Here is a 26,752-nt window from a genome sequence, read left to right on the forward strand (position 1 = left end):
TTCCAGCATCACTCTAATCTCCAGCCTCTGCAGCCTTCACTTTTGCCTAACATTTTAACTCTGCCCATACTGTGCTATTTATGCCCAGTGACCAGCAGCTCCATGGCGTCATCATCAGCATCCCAAAGCCACGAGGCACAGCAGAGTTCAGCCGAATGGGTCAGGGTTGCATGTGTTGATGCAAATCTACTGAGCAACTGGAACATTTGAATCCTTCCTCCAAATACTGCAGAGCCCTTTGCCCAGGAAACTGCAAAACAGAATGACATGGACACACTTGTTGTTTTACGTCACTCTTCATGTACCAACAGGAAGTATTCCTAAACCATTAACAGATCCATGGTTCCCCAACTCCGGAGAGTTTGGGCGCTTCGCCGAGGGTGACATTCTAGGACTGGGTCCAAAACCCTGTTCTGCAGAATCCCCATAACCACTGAAACATCAACTCCACGTCTCTGTTTCCATCCAGACTTGCCGCCTGACCTTTTCTAACAATACTAAATATTTGTTTGGCAATCTCCTCCGTGTGGGGTTTGAGCGAACGTAGAAGGATGTGACGCTGGGAAACACGAGAGGTCATCGCAAACTTTCTGCGGGGGTGGGAAGTGCACAGTAAGCGTTCAGAGAAAATCTGGCAAAGTGAGATCGCTGTCGCCTCTCCCCTGCTAATTTACAGCAAAACACGCAACTTTGTATGTCTATAAAAGGAACTTTCTCATCTTCCAGCTGCTCTGCTTTATGACCTCTCATTGAGTTTAATTTTTGAGAACCCTTCCTCTCCCCGCACTCCAAATAAAAAGGTAGAAGTTAAGACCGGAATTGAAAATAAACTCAGGACAAAAGGGGATTTTTTTTTCAAATGGGGTTTCCACGCAAGACGCTGACGTTCCAATCTCAATCTTCTGTCGTATTGAAATTACGTCGGACGGGGAGGGGACAGCGAAAAGGCAGCAGGATATAAAAGGCTCCCTTTGGGATTCGTTGCGTGAGTGTTTTGCTCTTGGAGTTTGCTGTGATTGAATTAGCTGCTCAAGAGTGAAACGCACGAGGAAATTGACGGAGGAAGGGCGCTTGTTAGTTTCTGTCAAAGGGGTAAATCGGAGATCGTGAAGCGAGAGAGGGTAGGAAGGAGAATCAAAATAATAGAAACTCGGAGTAAATAAGAGAGAGAGAGAGCTATCCCAAATCGCGTTTGGAGAGGACAAAACATCAAACAGTAAGGAAACTTCGAGAAGTAATACAAAATGTTCGGAATCAACTCTCTGGCGATCCTCTTTCTGATTTTCCTGGGCGGAATTTCTTCTGCCAACACGGTAAGAGTTGGGGTTTATAGACTAGACTTTTTTTTTGCCTCCTCCTGACCATCTATTCTCAAACCTGGGAACAGAGTCCGAGCATTGAGTGTCTGCGAGCTCCGATCGTTTAGAGGTTCATTGGGATTTTAATTTTGGGTTAAAAAATTGACGCTCGTGAGCCTGTTAAATTCCTCACGTAGCGACGGTTTGGGAGCAGGTCTCTGGCTGGCTCTTAACGCAGGGGCTGGGGGTAGTGTGTGTCTCCCTCCTTGGGGTTTCGTTAACCCGCTGGATTAATGTTGGTTCTTTGGTTTCTCTTTATCCCTTCCCACCCCCACCGTGTATCAATTTCAGGGAGAGTGTTGGAAACGTGATGAGGGATTGGGATTGGGATTGGGATTGGGGATTGGGGATTGGGGATTGGGGGTGGGTGGGCGAAGCTTTCTATGGCGCTTCTATTTGGTCTCTTCCCTCTTCGATTTCACCCCCCCCCCCACCCAAAAAAAAACCCCAGGAGTTAGTCACCATTCCAAACATGGAATGGGGGGAGCAGTGGTGTTAGCCTGCATTGGATAAGGAAGGGGGCAAGTGGGAGCGCATACCACTGTTTCTGTCTTCTCTACCTTTCTCTTAACACCTTCCCCCCCCCCCCCCCCCCGGCCGGAATATCCCAATTTTTACCTTTGGATAAAGTGTGTGGGTCACTGCCCCCCTTTGTGCTGGTTTGAATGGCAAATTATGTTATATGTATGTTTATCATATTTGAATTAATATATATTTTGGTCTAAGTTTTACAAGTTGTTTCAGAAACATTATTTTTGATTGTGGTAATTTATGGATGTTTATCAATCTCTCTCGTTTCTCTCCGTGTTCACTCTCTTGTTCCAGTATCAATCGCATGTGTTTCATGCAGTGAACTGAGCATGCAGGCAACTACAATGTTTCAATGTGTCGGATTAAGTTCACAGCGACCCCAGCATTAGTTGGAACTTTGCTGAAGCTGTTTTCCTCTCTGGAGGATACTAACCTCACCCCCCCCCCCCCCCCCCCTTCAGTTTCACAACATCCAGATCAAAAGGAGATTTCAAAGAATGGTGTTTGTCACATTTATAATCCTATGGAACAGGAGTTCCTCATTTCAGCCCATCTTGCCAATGCTGGCCCACTAGCAGAACTGACCAGTCAACCCCATTTCCCCTGGCCTTTTCCCATAGCTGGTCATATCATTTTTCAATGGAAAAAGATCACTGCCTCTGTGAATGTTGCAAGCTGCATTTTTGCTGACTCTTTTTATGAATTGCAATGGTTAAACAGGTTGGAACTGTACTCTCTCTGGAGCTTAGAACAATAAGGGGATCATCTAGGGTTCTCCAAGGGGCTTGGTAGGTTAAACGCTGAGGGGATGTTCCCCCTCATGGAGATTGTAGGACGAGAAGGCACTGTCTCAGAATAAAGGGGTGCCAGTTTTAAAGACATGAGTAGGAATTTCAACTGAGGGTTAAGTCTTTGGAACTCCTTGCTGCAGAGCTTTGGAGCCTTGAGTATATAAGTTTGAGATCCTTGATCAGCAAGAGAATTCAGGGATGCAAATGGATTTGGGAATATCAGATCAACGATGGTCCTACTGAATGGTGGAGCAGAACAAAGGGGTTAAACTGCCTACTCCTGTGTCTATTTGTTGTGGTCTTGCATTTAAGTTTACAGATGAGACTATAGATCCTGAATTAAGTTTATTGGTAATATTCCCATGTGATCTGTCATTGGCAATGAGACGTCACCTTCATAGATAAGAAGTTGATTCAAATCTATTTCAGAAACAGTGCAGTGGTTCCCAAAGGTTGAGATGTTTCTATTTTATGCATAGGGATTATTGATGATGTTGAGTTCTGCCCCCTCTTGCAAGCGATATTTGTTTTGTCTGTTTGCATTGGTATTAAAATGCTCAGGTGTTGTTCAAAATGTGCTCACTAGCTTTGTCTCTCAACATGGGAGAGAATGTTTCCCATCCTATAAGCCTCTTTCTTTTTAAAACTAACATCAAGATTTAGCATTCTCAACACTTCCACATTTAGTGTCTGAATCACTTTCCTTCAAACCTTTTTTGATAAACAGGAGATTTTGTTTTAGAGCTGTAAACATATGAACCAAGTTATTTTTCATCAGTGAAAGCTAAAACAAAAAACTGCATTTCAAAGAAGTGACTGATGTATTTTGTTTCTTTTAACAATTTTATAATGTTGCTGAAAACATCATGTTTGACATTCCAGGAATTCCTACAGTTGACAAAGTTTAGGTCATGGTTGCCTGAGAGACCTCTGGGGAATGTTTTCTCCTTGGAAAAATTCTCCTACTAAATGACTCCTCTAATCAAAGGCCTTAATTAAAAGGGATTCTCTCTCACCCATTAAGCTGTGCACAAAGGAAAATGAGACATAGGGTGTTCTGTTGAAAGGCACAATGTAACTTTCACAATTTCCATGTGCAAAAGATGTAATTTATCACCGGCCTGAACAGCAGTGCTTGGGAAACAGATTGGAAAACTTTATTTAAAATTTCTTTAATGATGACTCATCCTCCAATGCTTCCATAGCATTGGAACCAACTATTATCAATAAGTCAGCAATGATTGTGGCCATTATGATAGCTTGTATGGAAATACTACATAATATTTAATACAACTTACATGTTCCATCCCACCAGTCTGTACTGCATTGGTTTACTTCTCCATCCTGTTTTGAGGTGGATTAGTTAATTATTTCCTCTACTACTTGTGACTGAAAGCTCAATGCTGCAGAGATTTGTTTGTCTGATTTTTGGGGTTAAATATCACATGATGTGCAATGGTGAAATCACCAAGCAGGTTAGGTGACTAAAACTGTAGAGGTTCTTTGTGTAACTGGAGCTGTGTTTTTGTGGTTTTGTCCAATTCATGCTGGGGCGGAATTGTAAATCTATCCCTAATGCCTTGGGCAAATCAGTGCTAACAAACCAGTGTTTTTCCTGTTAGTGTGGGGCTGAAAGTAACTTTTTTGGGATAGTGTGGAGATTCTAAAAGTGCTTCAGCACCAAGCCAAAACACTCCATTTGACAAACCTGCCAACAAACAATAATTTGTTTTTAAAAAATACCTTTTTGCAGAGAAAAGTGATCCATGGAATCTTGCATATTCCTGGAGGAATATCTATTAGAGATGTCACTTGACAAAAAAGTGTGCTTATCCCCATAGTGTGGGACATTCGTAAGAAGTCACTGGAGCTAAAGTAGTTCTAGTATGCTTCATAATATATAAACTAAACTTTTATTCCCTCAAAGAGAATAAAGGGGTGATTGGATGGAGGCATTGTAGATGGTTTAAAAGCATTGATGTCTTTTTTTTAGAAAGGAGAAAAACAAACTGTTTTGGGGGACCTGCCTGGGGGCAGAAAAAGGGGCAGTGAAATATGACTTTAAATATTCCCGCTCCAAACTTAATGATGATGAGTGGAAACTTAGAACTGTTCTGCTTTGAGGAAGGGGGAAATCAACTTCTGGGAAGAAAGGAAAATTTTCAGGGTCACCGAGACAGAAGTAGATAGGAGTTAAGATCATCAAGACAACTGAATTGTCGGACAGGTTCAAGGTGTGAAATGGTCTCTTACTCTGTGAGAATTGAGAAGACTACACTTGCAGAAGCTATCAAATGAATACCAGTGTGTCCACAGATTAATTTGCAGTCTGTCAACACAATCCAGTTCAGTGGAGCCATCTACTCAATGAGTTGCAGTGACAAGGTATGGAGTTTTGTGGAAATAACTTTATCTTCCACATAATGCAGAATGGTTGAGGTCCACTACTAGGAGGATAGTTGATACTTCCCTACTGAATTTTGATTTCAACTTTTTTTAGAATGAAACCAGTGGCAGTGAAGCAATACAATGTTCCTACTCAAATGGAGTGCATTTTGCCAAGAAAAACTTGCATTTATATAAGCACCTTCCATGACCTCTGGACATCCCAAAGTAGCATGCAGGCATTTGACTAATTGAAATGGTATCCACCCCCAGCTTGGGTACCCACAAACAGCAAGATGATAACCTGGTCACTCTTTGCATATTGGGCAAGATCTTACAGATAGCTCCCAAGACAAAGTGCTTTGAATTAGTATGTGGATGCCAGTGGAAGCTGTTCAATTTCTGTTTGATAATGTCACATTGGAAAGATGGAACCTCCTGGATGTTTGTTTCTGTATCCTTGCCCCAAGTGAGGAAGATGTTGATTTGCAACTTTGAGCCATTATCTTGGTGTTAAGTCAAACCGTGGACAACTCCCTTGCACCATCACTTCCAGTGTGATCTGATGCTAACTCTCTGCAAAGCATGGAATCGGAGTTAATTTTGTTTCAGTCTGCATACATGGTGGGAAAACAATTGACCTTGTCAAAACATAACCCTACACAATGCATTAAATGGAATCTTGTTGGAGTACAGCAGGAGGGGGGCCACTGAGCCTGTACTAGCTCAAAAGAGCAATCCAGTTAATCCCATTTTCTCTTTTTTTGAAAAAAATGGAAAAGAGGATTTTAAAATCTGTGTATGAAATACTCTTTTATTTTTTTGGAAGTTGTAGAGTTTAACTGCAGAGTCAGTAGCGCAACTCTAGTTTCTCCACTCTTGGCAGCACAGTGGCTCAGTAGTTAGTACTGCCTCCCTCAAGCATTAGAGACCCTGGTTTGATTCCAACCTCTAACTGTGCAAAGTCAACACACGTTTTTGCCATGTCTGCATAGGCTTCTTCTTGTATTCCAGTTTCCTCCCAGAGTCTAAAGATGTGCAGGTTAGGTGGATTAGCCATGCTGAATTATCAGTGTCCAGAGGTGTGCAGGCTGGATGGGTTATCCATGGGAAATGCAAGGCTACAAGGATGGGGAAGGTGGGTCTGGGTGGCATACCCTTTTGGAGGGTCGATCTGAACTTGATCGGTTTAATGTTTCTCAACTATAATTCCTCAGCATCTCCTCCCTGCACCATCCACTGGAATACCTATTCTCTTCAGTTTGCCATCCCCAAAGTTAGTGTGCTTGTTGCTTTAGCAAATTTTCCTGACTCCCATCACCTGCCTGTAAAGGCTGTGCATTATTGCCCAGAGATTCCACTCCCTCTCTGCACCCCTTTTAACACTGCATGATTCAGCTTATTACTGTCACTGTATATACTTAACAGTTTCTAAGGATTCATGTGCTGCCTATCTGTCATCTTTTTCAACAATTGCTACACTTTCCAAGTTTCACATCAGTTGTTGACAAATATTAAAATAGCCACTTATGTAACTTTGATTTACTAACAACATTATTGGTGTCTTCAGCTATCAACACCATATCCTCCCTGATTGCCTTTCCTTCAAAACTCCAATATATTTCATTCTGCTTTTGGTCCACTATCTAAATGTTCTTGTACCTCTGTCAAGTGGTATTCCTAATTAAACCTCCAGTATATTTTTTGATGTTAAGGGTACTACAGAAATGAAACTGAGTGTATGCAGTACTTGTTGTAGACACGTTGAAAAAATTATAACTGCTTGTCTATGTGCCTTGAATTACTGAGAGTACCAGCATCACTTGTGCAAGTGCAAACATTTCTTCAATGGAATCTAATCTGTGGCCATGCATGAACACATGAGCTGTCAATGTGCTGGTCATTTAGTACTGTAACATTAGCAGTATCGCAGAAATGCTTGTCCATGCAAAACTTTCATGTGGTGTTTAATAGCCTGCCATAGATGTATTTTAGGTGTTGGTTGACCGAGTTGTAGTGTTCCAGGAGCCAGCAACCATTTGCAAGGTGAAAAGGAACTTTTTTGGGTGAAGGGACAGGGTTAAGGTCAACTTGTTTTTGTGCAGATCAAAATGAAAGGATGTAGCAATAACAGTTGGCCAATGGAGCAGTGGGTCTGTGTACAGACAGACTTTTGGGCAGGATTGTGTGATATGACCTTGCTCTGGATGTTTTGCCGAGAAAGTTTGAATTCTATCTTGAAACACGAAGTTCTTTCCACTTCCTAGGGAGTTTTATAGGCGTTGTTTCTTTTGTTTTTCACTTGGTGAAATTGAACCTGGATATGGAGGGATCTGTATGACAACAGCAGAAAGGATTTAATGGCTTGGCCATAGATCTTGATCAGATATCTTCTAGCTCCCTCCTCTAGGCAACAAAGGTAATGAACAATAGAATTAGGAACAAGACTTTTTTTATATATAGGTTGGTTTACAATGAGGTCAGTGAGAAATCAAACCATAATAGAAATTCTAACAGGAATAGAGACTGTTCAGCCTATAAAGCATGATCTGCTCCACTGTTTTGTATCTTAACTCCATTAACCTGCCCTGTTTCCAGATTCATGATACAGTTTTTAAACAAAAAACTCCCTTTTGGGAAAAGCAAGAAGTTTGTAAAGCAACAAAGATGCCAGTGATACAGGGGAGGTGGTCACCTGAAGTCTTTTAACAAAAGCTCTGTCTTTGCCTGTTAAGTTTTTAACCACATCTGAGAGCCAGCAGCAAGATTCCAGGCTAACATCTTCTTCTGCGCAACCACTTTGTGGAGTGCCACTTACATTTGAGCACAAGGTGACTTAACCCTTTTTGAGGTCACAGTGACTTGAGATGCATTTGATGTCATTGAGGCTTTCTGCTGCTCTGAGCACCTTGACCTGTTGATCATCTTTGGGATGCCCTAAGTGGGGCAAAATCTTGTAAAGAAGAAGGCTCATTTAGTTTACCTGATATTGATATAGGGGAGAGGCTGTGACTCTGATCTACTTTCTTAACTTAGAATATTGTATTGATGTAAATTATTTATCTCCTGAGCAGTTTGTAACCAGCTGAATATTTTGAATTAGAAGCAGAAAATGCTGGTGAATCAGACAGCATTTCTGCAGAGGTTTTTTGTTTTTAGTATCTGCTAATGATCAAGCACTGCCCTCATGTAGGGTAATGTGACTACTGCATTGCACTGCATGATCCCACAAGTAGGTTATTGATTGAGGGCTAAATATTGATGTGGTCTCCAAGAATGCCTTTGCTGTTTTTTTTTGTAAATCGTGATCCTAGCATCTAGCTATATGTGACAAGGCCCATCCTCCAGGATGGGCTATTCCCCTTCAGTCCTGCACTGGAGTTCAGGCTGAAATCATGTGCTCATGCATTTGTAGTGGAACCTGAATGCACAGTCTCTACCTCTGGTGAGAAGCTGCATTGGATGTTTGCATTGTAGTTTTGCAGCTGTTTTGTCACTAAAATTACTGAATTGCTTAGGACTGTTATTACATCTGGTTGTTTGTTACCACTTTGCATGGTTTGGTCCAGACTAACACACTGCCCCATTGACCGGGATCTTGTGGGAATGGGGAGTTGCTGTGGGAGAGCTGACTTATACCAATGCTTTACTGGAAGCATTCCTGTGGAATGCTGGATTCTCAACATTAGAAGCTCCATTACCAGGTGGGTGGTGTGCCACATAGCAATAGGGGTTTGTAAAATCCATCTCCACCAGAGATTCTTCAGAAAGAGACCACACTACCAGATGTCACTTTTATAGATGAGCCAAAGTGTATAACATGTCTTTGTCCCATTTTTTCCTCCCCGCCCAGGAATTTATTTTTCTCTTGTGGACTCGCTGACCTCCTTTCAAGCTGTTGCCATCAATGAGGTCTGGTGCTATTTACAGATCCAATGGAATGTAAACTCTCTCTAGATTAAACTCTGACCGTCTGCTCTCTAAAGAGCTGTGTTTTCAGTTTTGAAGGCTGGCTGGTGTTTAACTGTGCTGGTAAGCAATTTGAACAAAGAATCTTGGATCTGGATGGGAGATTGTAATGGTACTCTTTTGGAAGTTATATGTTGGGCTGTCTGGGATTTGGTTTGTTGTTCTGCTGCCTATCAGTTACTACTCAACTAACATTATCTTGACTGATCGTGCAAAAAAGGTCTGAAGATGGGTCCGATGGTGTGGTGTTCCTTCAAGAGTCTACAACAGGACAAAGCAGAATGTTCCTTGATTCCTCACTTATTGGTGAAGCTACTTGTCTGCTTCCTGAATTTGTCGATTGTATGAAACCTTCTGTCCTGTGGCATTATTCTAGAAGAAAATCACACAATATTTTTTTCCTGGAGTGACAGTATTTTGGCACAGATTCCAGCTTCTCCTGTTAGGCCCTCGGGCCTGAGTGTCTTTCCCTCCTGTGATCAGCCTTGACGTGTCCTTTTGTCTTGGTATCAAAGTACCTTGTTTTTTTAAAAACTGAGTGGCTGCAGAACATTCCTGCAACAGAATTCATTAAATTGTGTAGCAAATCCTTTTTTTGAGCAATTGCATCACTGTCTCTCTCCTCTTTTTTTTTTTTCTTTTTTCCCTCCCTCCTCCGATAGGGACCATGCACTCCAGCCCTAAATATTAGTTGTTGCTAATCAGGCCTGCTATATAATGGTGCCAGGTTTTGCCCATTGTTTTTTGCTCATGGTTGCAATAATCAATGTTATGTTGACCAGCAATGCAGTGCCTCTAATCTGTCTTTCTTTGCTTTCCATAATGAAAAGTAACTTCGGTAACTTCCAAGTGCAATAGATTTTGCATAATCTTTAACACCATGTCCCACTTGTCAAGTTAATCACCTCTGGACACATGGTTACATTACTGCAGTTGATTTAATTATTTGCTCCCTTCTCTCCCACTGCGCACCCCCCCCCCGGCACCATGTGGAGACAATGCAATAAACTTGTGACCTTCAGGATGCCCTAAGATCCTCTTACAGTTAGTACAGTGATCACTAATGCAGCAGAGAATGGAGTCAGTTTTCCCACCAGTGTAAAATGAATGGCTAATCCCTTTGTAGCAGGAATGGTTGGCTGACCATTAGTCTGAAATCAGCTGGGACTTCTGCACAGTATAATTTTAGATTCTTGGTGCCTCAGGTGGTGTGGGGGAAGAGGCAGGGGGACGCTCCAATTTGGTGTCTGATTTTAACATAACCCAAGAAAAAACTTGCCTTTTTTAAAGTCTTGCTGTAAAAGGGTAGAAAGGTCAGCATAGAATTGAAATCTTAGACAACCCCCACTCCTTTCCTCATACCACGCAGATGTATTACAGCTTTTTGCTCTGGGAGATGTTGTCTTTATTCCCTCCCATCCCCCAGCATTGTCCTCCAGTGTCATTTGTGAATAATATGAAAGTAGAAGCCATTGTTCTGCCTAACAAAGGCGGTTGAAATGGCAGCCTGGTTTTATTTAGGAACAGTGATTTGGAGACCTTCCTGACCCTCTTGGCTACTAAAAGGCTATTGTAGTCTGAGGTGGCAGAGTTTTCTCTTGATCTGAGGAGGAAAAAAGGCCACAGAGTAGCTTCAGTGCAGACTGAAAACTGGAACATGAGTGAGAAATGCGAAGGATAAAAGGCCTCTAACATTAAGAGGAATGAGTTTGGAGCCTGTCCTCTTGGGTGAAGGCTGACTCACCCACATCACATTTGAAAGATTAGGGGCTTCTCCCACTTTCTTTACCATCTGGTATTCTAGCCCTTTTTTCTCTCTTCCTTGATCGCATCAGATTATCCATTCGCTAGTACTGTTTGTGGGGGCTTCCTGTGCACGTTGGCTGCTGCATTCATCCTATAACGTGTACGTTTTGTTTGGGCATTGTGAGTACAATTCTTCATCCTTTCCAGTCTGCCAAGGAAGTTGTAGAGTGTAAACACAACAACGCAACAGTGGTTCACCCCCCACCTTTAGATTAACTTTTTGAGGGAGGATGGTTACTATGCAGATTTACCATGAGTCAGTCATTAATACTGTGGACTGGTACTACATACTGCCCTCTTTCAATGCCAGCTCACCTGGCAATGCCAAAGCCAGATCTTCTCACATATGTCTTTTATCTGGCATGAAGATATGCTACCTAATTTTTGTTCTTTATTGGAACATGGCAGGGGACAGTGGCACAGAGACCAGAAGTTCTCGATCTAAGATCAAACAGCCAGATTCCTGACTGGCTTTTATTAGGAGCTCTCGACTCTATATTCTTTTAACTCTTGGTTATTGAAGGTATTGCTTGCAGATTGAGCATAATGGTGCTATTGAGGACTTGGAGTCATTAATCCTCCTGTCATCTTCCACCTTGCTCTCCTGCTGTTGATATTTTTAAGTCCATTCTGGTCAATTTCCAAGAGGTATCTCATGATAGTTGAAGCAATGGGTATCTCTGCTTTTCTTGGGATGCTAATCTGCTGTCCAAAAGATGAGCACTTTCTCCTCTCAACCCAGAGACCATATTTTCACTTGTTTCTGGTGGGTGGGAACAAGTGTTACAATGGTGGGGTTGGATTGGGATGGGGGTGGGGGTTAAGAACAAAAACCTTGTTAGCTCCTTTTTTTTTCTGAAAGCTTGCAGTGAAGTTGGTAACACCATCTCAATTTTTTAAGAAACCTCCTGATTTGGAGATGCCAGTGTTGGATCGGGATGTATGAAGTTTAAAAATCACACAACACCAGGTTGTAGTCCAACAGGTTTATTTCAAAGCACTAGCTTTGAGTGCTGCTCCTTGTTCTTTTTATTTAACCAAGGAAATTTGCCATCCTTGCCTGGCCTGTATCTGATTCCAGATACATAGGAATGAGGTTGATTTAACTTCCCGCTGAGGAGGGCTAACAAATGCTGGTTTTGTCAGTGAAGCCCATAAGCCTGTGAATTGAGCTTTTTTTATTTTTTAAAAAAAAAATCCCCGCCCCACCTTCCTGCTGCTTTGTGTATGAATTTGAGCCAAATGCCCATTCTTTCTTCCTACCTAGTTTTTGATTGGCTAAATAAAGCCAACTGGTTGCAGCACTCCTGTCATGCAGAACAATCCAAACTTGGTCATCAAGAGTTTGCAATTATATTATGCAAATTATTTCAGGAACCAAAATATTCTGGTGCAATAATAAACAGCTTAATTTTTTATAGCACTTTTGTTTTTTTTTAATTGACTTGTTTTAGGACCATTTTTGAACAGATGATGCTTAGCCACTGCTTGTTAGAAAAGCTACCAGAAGCTTTGGATTTTATTTTTAAAGGAGGCAGGATTTTAAAGTAATAAAGGATGACTTCAGAGAGAGAATTCTGGAGCTTGGTCTGACAGATGAAAACATGAATGCCAATGGTGGAATATTGAACATTTGAGGGACCTCTGGAGGCCAGGACTTTTGTAATAACTGTATTGCTCAGAAGTAGGGATAAAGGGGGTGGATTGAGGCTGTGGAAAAATTTCTACTGGATGGGGTTTTCCAGTCCTGGAAACGTAATGCAATATAAACAGCTAATCTTAATTCCGAATTAGGGCTACCAGAATAGAGGATCTGGAATGCAAAGGCTTGTGGGAAGTTTTACCACAAATATCTGTTCAGTTAATTGGAGGCACTTTTAAGAGGCAGTTAGTGAGAGGAAAGTTATTAAAAGAAATGCTATTGAAATAAATGAACCAGCTACACCTAAATGACTCCCTCCATATTTAAAACCTGTCATTGTGGATGTTGTGTACAATTGCATCATTTCAACTCTGCACTGTTGGAAGTAAATCTTTTGTTCTATGCTGAAAAGATCTTCCTTCAGCTTAGTCAATCTTTAGACAACTCCCAGAAGATGCAAGTCCAGACTTGAGAAGGATCAGGAGATAGTGATGTGACCAAGATTGAAACTGAATAGTGGAGTCACACTCCATGTCCTTGGCTTGTTTTTGTTTCAGAAGAAATAAAGCACCCTAATTGTTGATCTATTTATATTTCCCTCCGTATTGTCCAAGGGCCTAGTGTGGAACCCATCCCACTTAACACTAGCTAACAAAGTAAAACAAGGAGTGGTTTGGAAAGCTGCCAGTCCATACCTTTCCATGCTCTTCATACTAAGAATAGGCTGGGCATTAGCAAGCTCAAAGTATTGACTTTGATCAGTATGAAAGTGGCTGAGTTGCTTGACTAGAAAAGTAGTTGAATAACCTGTTATCCCTCTAGCATAGGTGAAAGCTATCTCCTTCTCCATTACTGTTCTTGAAGGCACTAAAGGAGCCATCACCCGAGTCTGCAGGTCCCCTAACTCCACAAAAAATACACTTGTATCACCACTTCAATAAATCCAACAGTGACCCAGAACTGCCTCATGTTTAAGAACTCCTTTGTTCTGTGCAAAAAGTGTTCTTATTTACAATAATCAATTGATTGAGTAATCTTTAATTAAAACATAAAGGTTGAATATTTAAGCACTTGTGGTGCTTCCATGAATTTGTGCCTCGTATTGTGAATGTAGCCTTTGGCAATATCCAACCTGGCCAGTGTAATTGTAGTAAATCCTGATGGGTTTGGAATTGGAACACAAATGTATCTTCAGCTGAAAGCTGACAGGATGACTTTTCTTAAATTCGTTTGAACTCTGCTACACTTCACCTCTTGGAAATGTAAGTGAGAAACCAGGACTACTTGGAAACCTACCACCCATTTTGGGAGCTTGGTTTTGAAGTAGGAGTGTGACCAGTTTCTCCTTTTTGCTATTTTTTACTTGATTTACAAGTGCGATAGAAATATTTCTAATTATCATGTAGAGTATGTAGAAATGGCTTTCCTAACCACCTTTCAATGTTCAGTGTATGATCCTGCAGTGTTCCCACCTAGGGTGAGTTGTACAGGGCTCTTATCACTCAGTAAATGCAAGTCTGACACCTGTTTACTTCCAAGTACTAATTCTTAAAAATGTAACTCTTTTGTGGAGACTTGTGACTTGACACTTTTCTCTTTCTATATGCAGGACAGTCCATTCAACTGAGTTGTCACAAATTGGCCACATTGCTTAAACAAAGATTGTTTTTAAATTAAAACTCAGGGCTCAAATGTTTAGGCTTGGAAGAATGCAGCTGCAATCCCCTCTCTGTACAGCCATGTAGTTTGGTTAGCTTGGAAGGAAGCTGTTGTGGTTGGGGGTTTGAGGGTGGTCCACGACCCAGTAACTTAACCCTGGTGATGCACAGTATTAGAGCACTCATGTCTCCAAGATGTTGGCTTGAATTGGTTTGTGCTGATATCCTTACAAACCCATGAATAGTATGGTGTAGTTTGTCCCCTGAGATGCTGCTGACTCCAGTAACCTGGAATCTTTGGTGACAAGTCCACATGTTGCTGTGGCATATTTATGTGGAGGTGTCAGTGTTGACTGGGGAGGGGGGGGGGAGAACAAAGTTAAAAATCACACCACATCAGGTAATAGTCCAACAGGTCTTTTATATTCTTTTGAAGCGTTGCTGCTTTGTCAGGTATCTTTGGTATATTTGGAGTGGTTTGCTATCCTAACCAGATGGAGCAGTGTCATAGAAGGTCAAAGTTTAAAAGTTTAGATTTTTTTTGTTTTGACTGTCATACCTCCACATCGAAACTCAGCAGGTCTGGCAGCAGAGAGAGAAAAAAACAGTTAATGTTTTGGGTCCAGTGACCCTCCAGAACAGCTCTGAAGAAGAGTTACTTGACCTGAAATGTTAACTCTGATTTCTGTCCATAGATGCTGCCAGTCCTGCTTAGCTTTTTCCAACATTCGCTGTTTTGTTTGATTTTCTAGCATCTGCAGTTCTTAGGGTTACCCCTTTCCATGTCAGATGTTGCTCAATTACCCAGAATTTCTGCAGAAATGTGTTTTCTTTTGCATGCAGCAAACTCTAGGTGACCCTTTCCTGGCATTGATTGCAAAATGTGGGATTTTATTTCTTTCTCATGTGACCCTGGCATTTGACCAGATGGATGCCTCTGCTCTAGCAACTGTTTTAGCTGCAGATGGGGGGGAATCTCCATCTTCAATGTCATTCTTTTCTTTCCTTATCTTTATTTCTGGGAAGTTTCCCAGCTTCTTCATTCACTTTTAACTGTCCAAGCCTCTTGATTAAAGCTGCAGCCTGCTCTGAGCTGTGACTGTGGGGCTTATTTTATTCTGCTTTATCACTGAGAACTGGGCACTTGCTGCAGTTGTTTATGCAGGAGATTTGTCTGTTAATCTGGCAGGTTCTAATGAGCAGCTAATTCCTTCAGCTCACTGCTTTGTTTTTTGGGTTACCACCTTGATGATGAACAATTTCATACCCTTACTTACAAAATGTACTAAAGCATCTGTGTTTTGCAGAAGCAATAACCAATACTTGGTGAGCCATGTAAGGAGCTATTGGAACAGGTGATTGCGATTGTGATCATGGGTGCATCTTAGTGGGAGGGGGGCAAAGGACATGGTCACCTGGGCAGCTGAAAACTTGTTAAGATGCACTTCAACATCAGGTGGTAGGTGATTGGGAGTTCTTTCACCAGTGATGCTGGTTCAGTTGAATTTACATCTGTGGATAAACTCATTAAGGTGAGGGTATTGAGATGGGCCAAAGGCAGGACTATGGAGTCATCGGTCAAGAATCAGTCATTAAATGATAAAACTTGCCCCAGGGGCTGAATGGCCTCCTCCTGTCACTCTGAAAAGCGGTGCTACAATTCTCCATCTCTAACCATGACACCCAAAGCTAATTGGCTATCACTTCTACCTATGTTCTGGGACCCTGCTCACTATTTACAACAGCAAGTGTTGAGACCTGATGCTGGTGTTGGCAAAGATCCCATTCTGACATCTCATTTGGAAAGAACTAGGCACAAGGGGAAAATATGACTTGTACAAATTATCATGAGTAAGGAAGTCATGTTGTTACTAAGTGACTCAATGTTCTAAACACATTGTAGTCACTGACACTTCATCAGTGAGTAAAGTCTGTTATCATAATATAAAGTTACATCCCTACATCTTCTGCAGTTAACTTCTGGTTGTTTGATGTAGGATCCCTTTTGGGCAATATAGTGACACTGGCCCTCTGATCACTGGTTTTGATGCCTGCCTTATCTTGGCAGATAACCAGGGTTTGAGCTGCTCTGTAGAGATGATTATAGAGACCCTCTACTGATATCTCAGTTCAGCATTGAGGAAGTACTTCATGGTTTGAATCCTTTTAAAGTGCTTTTATGAAGAGCCAATCTATTCCATTCAGTAGGTATGCTTTTATTTAAGAGCATGCTGTTTCTAACTTTAAATTCTCCCTCACATCCTGGTCGCTGTTTAATCCTCCAACATGAAATGATTAACTGACATTATTGTTTAGTAGGAGCTTATTCTCTGCAAGTTGGCTTCCCCTTCGATTGTTTGGTACAAAATATTTCATTGGTCAGAAAGCACTCTTTGGAAGGTTTTTAAGATGCTGCAACTGAAAATATTTTTGTCCAAAACCTGTTCTTACTGTTTGGCTGTCACCTTGATAGATTATCTGAATTCAGTATAGAGCAAGAGGTGGACAGAAGTTTCTGTTTTGAATGGGGTGGTGGAATTAATTCATGTTTTGAGATCTGGGCATCGTTAATACCAAGTGTTAGATCTTAATGGTTTAAACACGCTTAGCCGTACCACCTGGTTAAGCTTCATGGAAAAGGAATAGTTTTGAGATTTTTGAAGCTTTATGCTTTGCACTCAAGAACAGTTTGAGAAATATCAACACAAAGGGGATAACCAGATTTGGACAGAGGACAGCACTGATTTGCTTAGCAAGTAGAGCAGTAGAAATTGGTGACTGAAGTGGTGCTTTAATATCCTCTTCATGAAGAGCAGGTTTGGAACAGAAATTAACATTGGTTATGCACTTTTTTGCATCCAGTTGCTTTTAAGAAGCAGTTTGGAATCAAATTCCTGTTATAAGGGACTGACTTTGGCACATCGAGACTTTAAAAGTTAATCACTTGTGGCACCATAGTTTAATGAACTATGAATCCATCAGGCTGGGTGTACAAGGAGTGCTTGTGAAAGGCAAATTCCTGTTTGCTTTTTCGAAGCTCTTTGCTGTCATTTGTTGATGGAATGTTACATGTGTGGCTGTCAGACTGTTGGGATGTAACTCTGTCCTCCATCTATTTTTAAATCTCCATCTCTGCCTACCCAACACTTTCTATCAAATGTTGAGTATTTGCTGCCATTGGGCTAGGACTCCTTGCCTGTGCTGTTTTTGTACCTTGTATCACTCACCGCTTCCTGCTTTAGGAAGTGCTTTGGTGCTGATCTCAAATGGGAATCCTGGTTGATTTCCTCCACTTGGTAAACTGAACCCTAATTGTATCAGCCAGTTCTTTAGTTTTGTCCATGATCACCTTGTCCTATTTTCCAGACGGGATGTGAGTTTGTTCTTGATTTTACTGATTTTTGCAGGTTAATTTGAGTTCATGTTAACTTGGCATGTATTTATAAGCTCCAATTAATTGCCCTGAATGGGTTTTGCATATAAATTAATCAATTGGAAAACCAGTGGTGGCTAGTAGATCGGAAAACAACTCCCTGGGGGTGGAAATAAAGAAGCACCCAATAGTGGTGAACTGGAAACCATTCCAGCTTACAAATGGAAATCTGTACATATCATGGGAGTTTCCTTAACTCTACATTAATCACAACTCCATACTTTGGTGTGTCAAGCCTCATCTCATTGAGAGCCAGGCTCTATTGCTATAGTGAGTTGAATGGTGCACAAGTGGCAGGAGCCAAAATCCCATAGTTTCCCCTGTTTGGTACTTGAAGTGTTAATCTGGGCACGATGGCATGGTAAAATATTCGGGTCAATAGGTTAGTTGATTCATTGTGGTTCTGGTCACATTGTAAAGCAACTTTATTTTTTAAAGTAACAAATTGTATTTGATTCAGATTCTGGCAGGGCAGAAAGACTGCGTCGTGTTCTTCTCCAGTTGCATCAGTAACTAGGTATATATTTATAATGAGTTTCCTGTTTACTGCCTGATTGGAATGTTTCTGCTCTAAGCAGCAAGAATGTAGCACTTGTTTCACGTTTTAATGTGATTTTTTGAGCTTTAGACTGACCTTGTTGGAAAGGAGAGAGCAGTGGGCAGAAAATATGAAAGAAAAATCTCTCCTTTCCCAACTCCAACTATGAAACATGAATTTAACATAGTTTGAATGTATGGGACTAAATTCCCCATGTTTTAAGCATTTAGTGCAAGATCTAATTCCTCAATTTTTAAAACCTCTATTGATCTGTCACTTTGATTTTCTGCCAACTGACTTGTTCCCTTTTTGTATTTGATACAGCAAAAGCTTTCTGAAAGGAACCACTTTGATGATCTGGAGGGTTCAGGGGTCCCTAGTCTAAATAACCTTCATCCTCACTATGAACAGGAGGAAGGCTCTGGTTTCACCTCTGGAGATTACAGTGATCGAGGTAACTATCTTTTTATTTTTTGATTTGTGTACTTGTTTGTGCTCCAGGGTTTACTTTTTTAAATAGTTTGTTTGAATAAGAGAAACTTTCATACGGAGTTTAGGTTTTGGATGTTTCTTTTCGACAAACACAGGGATGAAAACTTAATAGTTGAGAGCTAGGAGACCACTTCATTCCTCCGTTCTTAAAGCTTACTTGTATCACAATGGTCCTGGCTTTTTAAATTGCAACTTACCTCAAACTTTCCCTGAATTCTGTATAGCCAGTATGTTGGCTATACAATTCCCTGGACTGAAGGATATGAGCTGACTCCAAAAGTTCAACCACCACTTATACTGCATGTCACCAAAAGCAATGTGATTGCATAAAGTAATGGATATTGTAACAGACCCAGTGCTTATATCCATCTGTAATAACCCTAGTTTCTTTCCAACCTGGTTTTTGAAGATTAAATATTAGACCTCAATTCGCAGCTGTTAAACCATTTCAATAGCTTTTAGAATTGTGGCAGAATTTGTGAATTGTGGTTTTTGAACAGATTGGTTTACACTGTTTTGTTGTTTTGTTGATTTTTGTTCCTTTTTCGTGTGTGTAAAATTCACCCAGTCCATTCCCAAAGTGTACACTTTTCTCTTTCTAAATCTCCATCCACTTTATTTACTGACCATCCAGAACATCTCTCCTCTCCTCATTGGGATCTGTATGTTATTGCAGGCTGACTTATAGAGAGCCCAGACTTGTAGAATATAGGTGTCACTGTGACTAAACAACATTAACTATCCTTGACTTTGTTTTATCTACCTTGAATGCACAGGGTACCTTTTTAAGAGTTGACTATGATGCAATGAGCCTGGCTTCCAATTCAGACTAGTCTGGGAATACAATAGCCTTTCCATTCAGCTGGGTCAAGTGGTTGTAAGATGGAGGGCACCCAAAATGGTAGCTGTTTTGAAATGAAAGTGACTTCCATTGTGCTAGTTGGGTTGACTCTGTTCCACTCCCAAACTGTGTCAAACCTTTAAGGGACCCCACTATAACTCTATACATTTTTTAATTACATTTTCACACTTTCGCCTAATGTAGGATTTTTAAAATGTTTGAGTAAAGTAGCTTTCCACAATGCTTCTGGTTTGAACCGGGGGAGTTTCTGAGCTGTGGTTGCATGTCAGGACACTGATGCGTTTGCAAAACTGTCATATCGTGGATTCTCCTTTTCTCAGAGCAGCTGATGGCAGAGGAAGTGGTTTCAGTGAGGCAGTGTGAAGTTTGCTGCTGAACCAAGGCTTACAACTTCCTGAGTTACTGTTAAAAACCTGTAACTGCGTGGGGTTTTCCATCCATCTCTCTAACACCACATTTCCCACCCCTGCCACTTATCATTACACTCTCTCACATCAGCACACAGTGAAAATTCCAACCCATCTGTTGTCAGAAACTGCAGAGGCTCGCTCACTATCACTGGGAACTGAGGCTTAATTGTCTGGTGGGTGAGTCAGTACACAGGAAGGTTACTGGAAATCTTTAAATGCGCACTCTCCAAATATTCTCCTTTCCATTAAACACTGTTTCCAAATATTATTATTGAGACACTAGTGCAATATCGAAAATCGTTCTGCAACCACTGCCTCCTTCTGTTTGACTCCTGATTGTACTTGGGTGTAAAATGAAGGCCATTATTTAAAGCCTGTAACAGACCCCAAAGCCCTCTTGACTGCACTTGAGTTTTCTGTTTGTGTACTTGATGTCTTGTGTTTACCATTTCAAGCATTTGTGACATTTTTTTTTTGGAAATTTGCTACCCAGTCACCCCTCATTTCAATAGAGATGATAGAGCCCAGTCTCCTGAGTCAGAAATTGTTGGTTCAGATTTCACTCCAGTGAACAGCAAGCTGAAGTGTTACTGACCTGGACAGACATTGGCAAATAGTGTTGTAATATGCTGTGTGCTGCATCTCTCAGAACCTCTTTATTTTTAATAAAAGGGCCTGTTTCAGAGTGCAGTACCTGTTGTGCCACTGAAATGTTATTCCTTGTACAGTTTGACATTGGCTGTCTGGGATTTGCAAATCTGGCTAACCTGTCAATCTTTCTCTTACAGATGACAGTCAAGAACAAATTGATGACGAGGTGAGATGTGCTCCATTCTCTAGTTGTCATTAGAATTGAACTTGTACTATGATTTTTACAGATGACCACATGAAGGCAAGGGCTCCAATAGTGGACTAATTTCTGTTGTCCCTCATTTGGAGAATATTAGTATCAGTAAATGTCATTGGATCCCCACTGACCTTGGCTTGGTTTTAAGAGTTTGACAGCCAATGAAGCTGTGGCAGCTCTGAGCTAGAGTTGCACAAAGCCAATCCAACTGTCAGTCTGTTCCTGTGCTGTTTTTGTATTGCCCACTGCAGCATCTGCTCAATGTATTGCCATTAGTAAAGCACAGCCTAACTGGAGCAGGTTTGGGGTTGTTCTGCATTTCCAGCTAAAAGTAGCAAAGTTGCACCACTATCACTGAGCCACACTGCTCAGGAAGTGCCCATCACCAACCACACTAAGATCACAAGAATTGGGGCTGGCAAAACTAGTCCCTTCCTTCCAGAGTGCCAACCTGTTGTGGCCTTGCAGCAATGTCTTTGGGGTAAGGGGTGGAGTATGACCCAGTGCATTGGGAGTAATGGTGTGAAATAGATGCCAAATTAGTGGTCCCAGAATATAGAAGTTGGAACTTTCTGGGAGTGGGAAAGGATTAACTTTAACTGAATGGTTCTTTCTCCTTTTTTATCTTAGGATGATGAAATGGACAACCAGATTGATGAGGATGTAACTTATGAAGTAGAAGATCCCATTATCAGTAATGAGGTGCTGCGGAGGAACAGTGCTGCACCAGAGGAAGACATCAGTAACCAGGTTGCTATGGCAAGTGCAAACGCCGGTGGCAGTGTGTTTGAAAGCACAGAGATGCTTGCAGGTATGGACTACCACCGCAGTGTATGCTGCAAACTGTATAACCAACTGCCACATTGGGAAATGGAATATTTACATCCTCCCATTCCGTCCAACTGTTCCTTCCTCTGCATGAGCCTTCACACTCCCTCCTCATCCTCATTTTATAAAGTTTTTTGTTTTCTTGTAAACACTGGCCTCATTCTGCATTACAACTCAGCCATCCAGCCAACTGAGCTAAATGACTTTCCTACTTGCACAAGACAAGCCAGATGGAATCTGCTTTAGATGTTAATTTAAGGGGAAAATATATTGTTACTTGCCTTTGCCATTTCTTTCAATTTGTGAATTCCACATTCTACTATTTTTAACAGTAAAGACCTTTCCCTCCTAAATGTATTTTTGGAGTTATTAATGGTGGTTGTATTGATTGGTCCTGTAGTTCTGGCTTCCCCTTTAATATCCATCTCTTATGTGTTTGCCTGACTAGATGCTTGCAACCTTTTAAGATTTGCTATCAGTCACCATTCCATTTTAGGACAGAATATAGCTCCAATCCCTGAACTCATAAAAATTGAGTTCAAGACTCTCCGCAGGAGTGTAGAATTCAAATGGATACCTTTTTGTGTGGTACTGAGGTGAATGCCAAACTGAGGATCTTGATTTCTGACTGAGCCAATCTGTCCAATTACTGTCAGGTGGCTGAGGATGATCCTAATTCAAAATGAAGTGTCAGGCTGTGCACTTTCAATATCCTGGGTAATATTCTTCCCTTAAGCTGATTTTAAAACCAATTCCGTCTGGCTTATCTTGTGGGAGTAGGAAGGTCACTCAGCTCAATTGGCTGGATGGCTGATTTGTAATGCAGATTGAGGCCTACGGCATGTGTTCAATTCCTGCATGGTTACCAAAAAGGACTCTTTACAGCTCAGTGAGGGGAGAAGTTGTGACCCTATCATTCATCTCTAGGAGAGCACAGCCCTAAGGTCTGATAAGCCTATGATGACTAACTTATAGGTGCTTGGTTATGCAAATTGACTATCAGACTCCACATTACAGCAGTAACTGACCTTTCAGAAAGTGCTACATTGACTAAAATTATTTTGTTATCCTGAAGTGATCTGTGGTATAGACTGGTGTATGAGGCATGTTCAAAACTACATTGACCACTTTTTTTTTTGTTTTATAGCAATGATTGCTGGTGGCACAATTGGCCTTCTGTTTGCCATCCTTCTCATCTTGCTGCTCGTTTATCGCATGAGGAAGAAGGACGAAGGCAGCTATGACCTGAGCAAAAAGCCAATTTACAAGAAAGCACCAACCACTGAGTTCTACGCATAAACCTCCTGTGCCTGAGCTTCTGAACCAACAGACTTTGTATTCCTTCCAAGAGCTTCCACCTTAGCAAGACAACGACAAAAGTGGAGACAAATTCAACTATTTTAAAATCTATTTTTTATATATATAAAACACATGGTAATGCGTGCATTATGTATATAAAAAAAGTCCACTTTTTTAAATGCTGGAGAAATGTTGTGTAACCCAGATTTAAAGCATTTTCAAATGCAAGAACCAAGATGTAAAAAGCTGCCTAGTCTGTTATTGCCCACAATGAATATTCTCAGCTATTATTTAAGAGGGCAAAGAAAGGTTTTACATTTCCGATCTTTGAAATTGTAGCTTTTTTTGGAACTGCTGTTCTTTTTGGGTACATGGGAAAATCCTTGGATAAACACTAATTGGCGATTTACCTTCAGCCTTTAAGAACCACAGATTCTTTTCTACATTTAAAACAAAACAAAAATTCTGTTTTAACCAACAGATGTTTTGCATGCTTTCTTCCCTCCCCAGCCCCCACACCAATACAGAATAGCTTTATTTTTCTCCCTTTTTCCCCACCCCAAGCAAGTAATTTGGTCACTTATAAACAAGTTAGAGAGAGACTTAATCATTGTTACTTTTCTGTAGTATTTTATTAAAAGTACATAGCTTACAATTTTGTTCCTATAAATATCACTGTAGAACTGGTTCCAACTAAAATCTCATGCTTTTTTAAAAAGAGAATAATTTATCTAAAAGTATTTTTAATTGTCATCGCTTGTTTCATTTATTTCAATGTGTTATTTTTTTATTTTTAAAATCTTGTGTAATTCTAGGGTGTACCTTTCTGCCATTTGTATATTGAACAATGACAATATTTACAGTTGAGTTTCATACTGGAACAGTCACTATTGTAGCAACATGTGCAATGCAGCATAATTTTGGGTTCTGCATTACATTACAGCAAATGTGAAAGGGGTAGAGTAAAAGGTTTCCTGTTTTCTTAAAGTTTTTCTGTGCTTCAATTTAACCCAGTTCCTGAATCTCTTTTTTTTTTAGCATCCTGGAGATGTCCAGGTGCTACATGCTGGTGATTTTGACCCTTTAAATCCTCTTCCAATAACTTGGACCTCTGTATTGTTGCTAGCAGACTCTGGAGATACTTACAACAAAGATGTAAAATGTCAAACACTTAGCAGTTCAAGTTCCTATTGCTGGGTACTTGAAATTTTATTTTTGATCTCTTTTTTTCTCATTTGTACACTAATTCTGACAACTTGTGGATGCAATTCCATCTGTGTAAACCATAGCACGGAGACCTCCAGCTTTGCAGTTTTATTTTTTAAGTCATTGCTGTAAATGAACTTGAATTCACTCCCTTCACATTTTGAATGATTTGATTTGTTTTGAAAGATGTTTTCAAGAAGTACTTCACATGCCAAAAGTTTTTTTGTGCTTTGCCATTAGGAGGGAAGAACATGAGCTATAGCCTAAACTAAAACTTTAGCTACATAGTCACATTTTGTTTTTCTTCCAATGGGAGAGAAATTATGGATAAATTATCTTGTATCTAAAGCAACCATTTCTATTGCATGTGTGCAACTGGTAGATCCTGTAATGCAAAAAAGGTTTCAATATTGGTGGTTTTTCTTGCTCACTGTCTTGTTCATAGTAATTTTCATAGAAACACTAAAGCAGTTCCTTCAGATCTCCTGTGGTAACGAGCTGAGCTGATGGTCACTTTGAGACCAAGAAATGCACTGAAGTGTGTTGATTGGTGCTAGCCCCCTGTTGAGGGATCATACTATTTTGTATAGCAGCAAAAAAAACAATTAACTATAATAGCCCCTCCTGAAACAATTTCTTGATTTTAAAACTTGTCTCAACTTTTTGAGAAAGCCAAAGCTGACCCAGTAAGGAGATCAAGTATAGGATAAATTTGATGTTTTGTGGCTAATGTATATTTTGAAGGAAGATAAATTTGGGCAAGGATATTTGAGCTTGCAAAAGATAATAGGGTTTCTAAAAGCCTTAACCTGAGTTCTCATTTGCTTAATGCAGTTAAGCGTTTGCCAAAAGATCTTCCAATCCATTCAAAGCCTACAGGATTTTCCCATGAGCTGCTGGGAAATATTCTGCAGACTATTCAGATTATGAATCTGAATCTTGCCAACGTGTTCCATCAGTTTCCTAGATGAACAACAAAGGAGGTGGTCAAAGGCTATAATGTAACTTTCAGGCAATGTCCTTTTTCTTGAAAAGGCCTCCATAGATCTGTTCCTTTGCAAAGGCAACCTATTAGAGGCAGCCAGCATTCTCAAATGTCACAAACCATCTTGTGTTGGGAATCGTTTTGAAGGTTCATTTCCGTTGCTGTACGATGTGGCCTAACTTGATGCCATTCTTTCACTGATCAGCAGTAAATGGGATAGAAATCTAAGTTTTTTTTCTTTTTAAAATAGCAGTCTGTCTCCTAAACTCATAACAAAAAGAAGCCTTCATATACTGACTCCAGTATTTGAAAAGTGCACCCAGGTACAAGGCTCTAGAGAAAAGTATAAATAAAGTATAATGTTTTTTGGTTTTTCAATAAAACTATATTTTGGTACATAAAATTTCTTGGTTTCTTTGGATTATTAATGGTGTAAATACTAATATAAACATTTTAATGGTATCTTGATAGAGTGGGATTAGATGTTTAAAAGCAATGGAGTATATCCAAACACGCTCCATCCCTTACTCTTGTATATTGTGGAGCCAACTGGTGGTTATTGACTTGCATATCCATTCTAGGTGCTACTTGTATGCAAATTGAATCTGTCAGAAAATCTAACTGGAGCAAGAGGTTCAAGCAATGGCTCTTTTTCAAGTTGAACCTTAAAGAAAAATGAAGCTTCATTCCTCACCTGAGTTTCCATTTCCCTGCAGGGTACAAAGCCTCTGGGGAAAGAGGGATCTTCCTGTAGCAAGTCATTACCATTCATTTTGAAGGTGTCTGAATGGTTTGAGTTGGGAAATGCTTTGGAACAGATTTTATTGCAGCTTTGTGTTTCCCTGTTTGTATGTTGCTTGTGAGGCCATGTGCACAAAGATCCTACTATTGCAGGAGATAAATGAGGAAACCCCATAAGATTTAATGATGCCATCACTTTTTTGATATTTATGGGATTAATGAGGGGGAGAAGTAGCCACCATGTCTAGCTCATAACATTCCAAGTGTGATCTGTGCTGGAATTGGTACAGTGTTTGGAAGTTCTAATCACTGGTGGTTGCAATACAACATCTCACTTCAGTGTTTTGTACTCTCTGAATACCTCTTATACATGCAGAATCCACATTAGTATACTTTTTCTAGTGTTCCACTTGGTAACTTCCATTGCATTTTGTATAGCAAAGGGGTCCATTTTAACCTAACTCACCTGAATGAGAGCACACCTGTTTCGCATCCCTCCTTAATCTTGCTCTCCATGGGCTTGGACAATGCTCCTGCTCCTGTTAATATTCTCACAGGCAAGTTGGTTTAAAATTACTCCCTGCAAAATGCTCCAAACTGTCTCCATACCAGTGGAAAACCTGTAATTTGTCTTCCTGTTGACTATTTGTTTGCAGAAAGTAATTTGCTATTTTCAGATCTGTACATATTCATGTTTTAATTTGTTCTGGAATTATTATGTATAAATAAAACATTATCTTTACAAAATCTGGTCATGGTTTTTTTTTAATCAGTACTTAGTGAAATGGAGAACTTGCATTTGCACAGTGACTCTGGATGTAGCAAAGTAACTCTCAGCCAATTAAATTATTTTTGAAATATTGTATGTTTTGGCAGGTAGAAATTGTAGCAGCTGTGTTGCCCAGCAAGATTTCAAAGTAATATAATCATCAAGATCTGCAAATACTCAACAGTTTTAGCACAAAACTTGA

The 26,752-nt window shown here is 40.4% G+C and overlaps 1 protein-coding gene across 1 annotated transcript; it reads left to right on the forward strand.

Annotated features, from left to right (window-relative positions):
- The first annotated feature begins 919 nt into the window (after positions 1 to 919).
- On the forward strand, positions 920 to 26,528 carry sdc4 (syndecan 4). Its single transcript, XM_072556206.1, has 5 exons — positions 920 to 1,313; positions 18,436 to 18,565; positions 20,664 to 20,692; positions 21,353 to 21,533; positions 22,698 to 26,528. The coding sequence occupies exons 1-5, from the start codon at positions 1,245 to 1,247 to the stop codon at positions 22,847 to 22,849; spliced, it is 561 nt and encodes a 186-aa protein (XP_072412307.1). The 5' UTR covers positions 920 to 1,244; the 3' UTR covers positions 22,850 to 26,528.
- The last annotated feature ends 224 nt before the right edge of the window (positions 26,529 to 26,752 follow it).

The sequence above is a fragment of the Chiloscyllium punctatum genome, chromosome 37 (genome assembly GCF_047496795.1).
Source record: "Chiloscyllium punctatum isolate Juve2018m chromosome 37, sChiPun1.3, whole genome shotgun sequence".
In the NCBI taxonomy this organism is placed as follows: Eukaryota; Metazoa; Chordata; class Chondrichthyes; order Orectolobiformes; family Hemiscylliidae; genus Chiloscyllium; species Chiloscyllium punctatum.

What these genes read in the sequence shown, in the direction of transcription:
- sdc4 (XM_072556206.1), top strand. Translation starts at nt 1,245, where the DNA reads ATGTTCGGAATCAACTCTCTGGCGATCCTCTTTCTGATTTTCCTGGGC. An exon ending in TGGAGATTACAGTGATCGAG is followed by an intron (nt 18,566 to 20,663) that starts GTAACTATCTTT and finishes TTTCTCTTACAG; the next exon opens with ATGACAGTCAAGAACAAATT. An exon ending in AAGCACAGAGATGCTTGCAG is followed by an intron (nt 21,534 to 22,697) that starts GTATGGACTACC and finishes TTTGTTTTATAG; the next exon opens with CAATGATTGCTGGTGGCACA.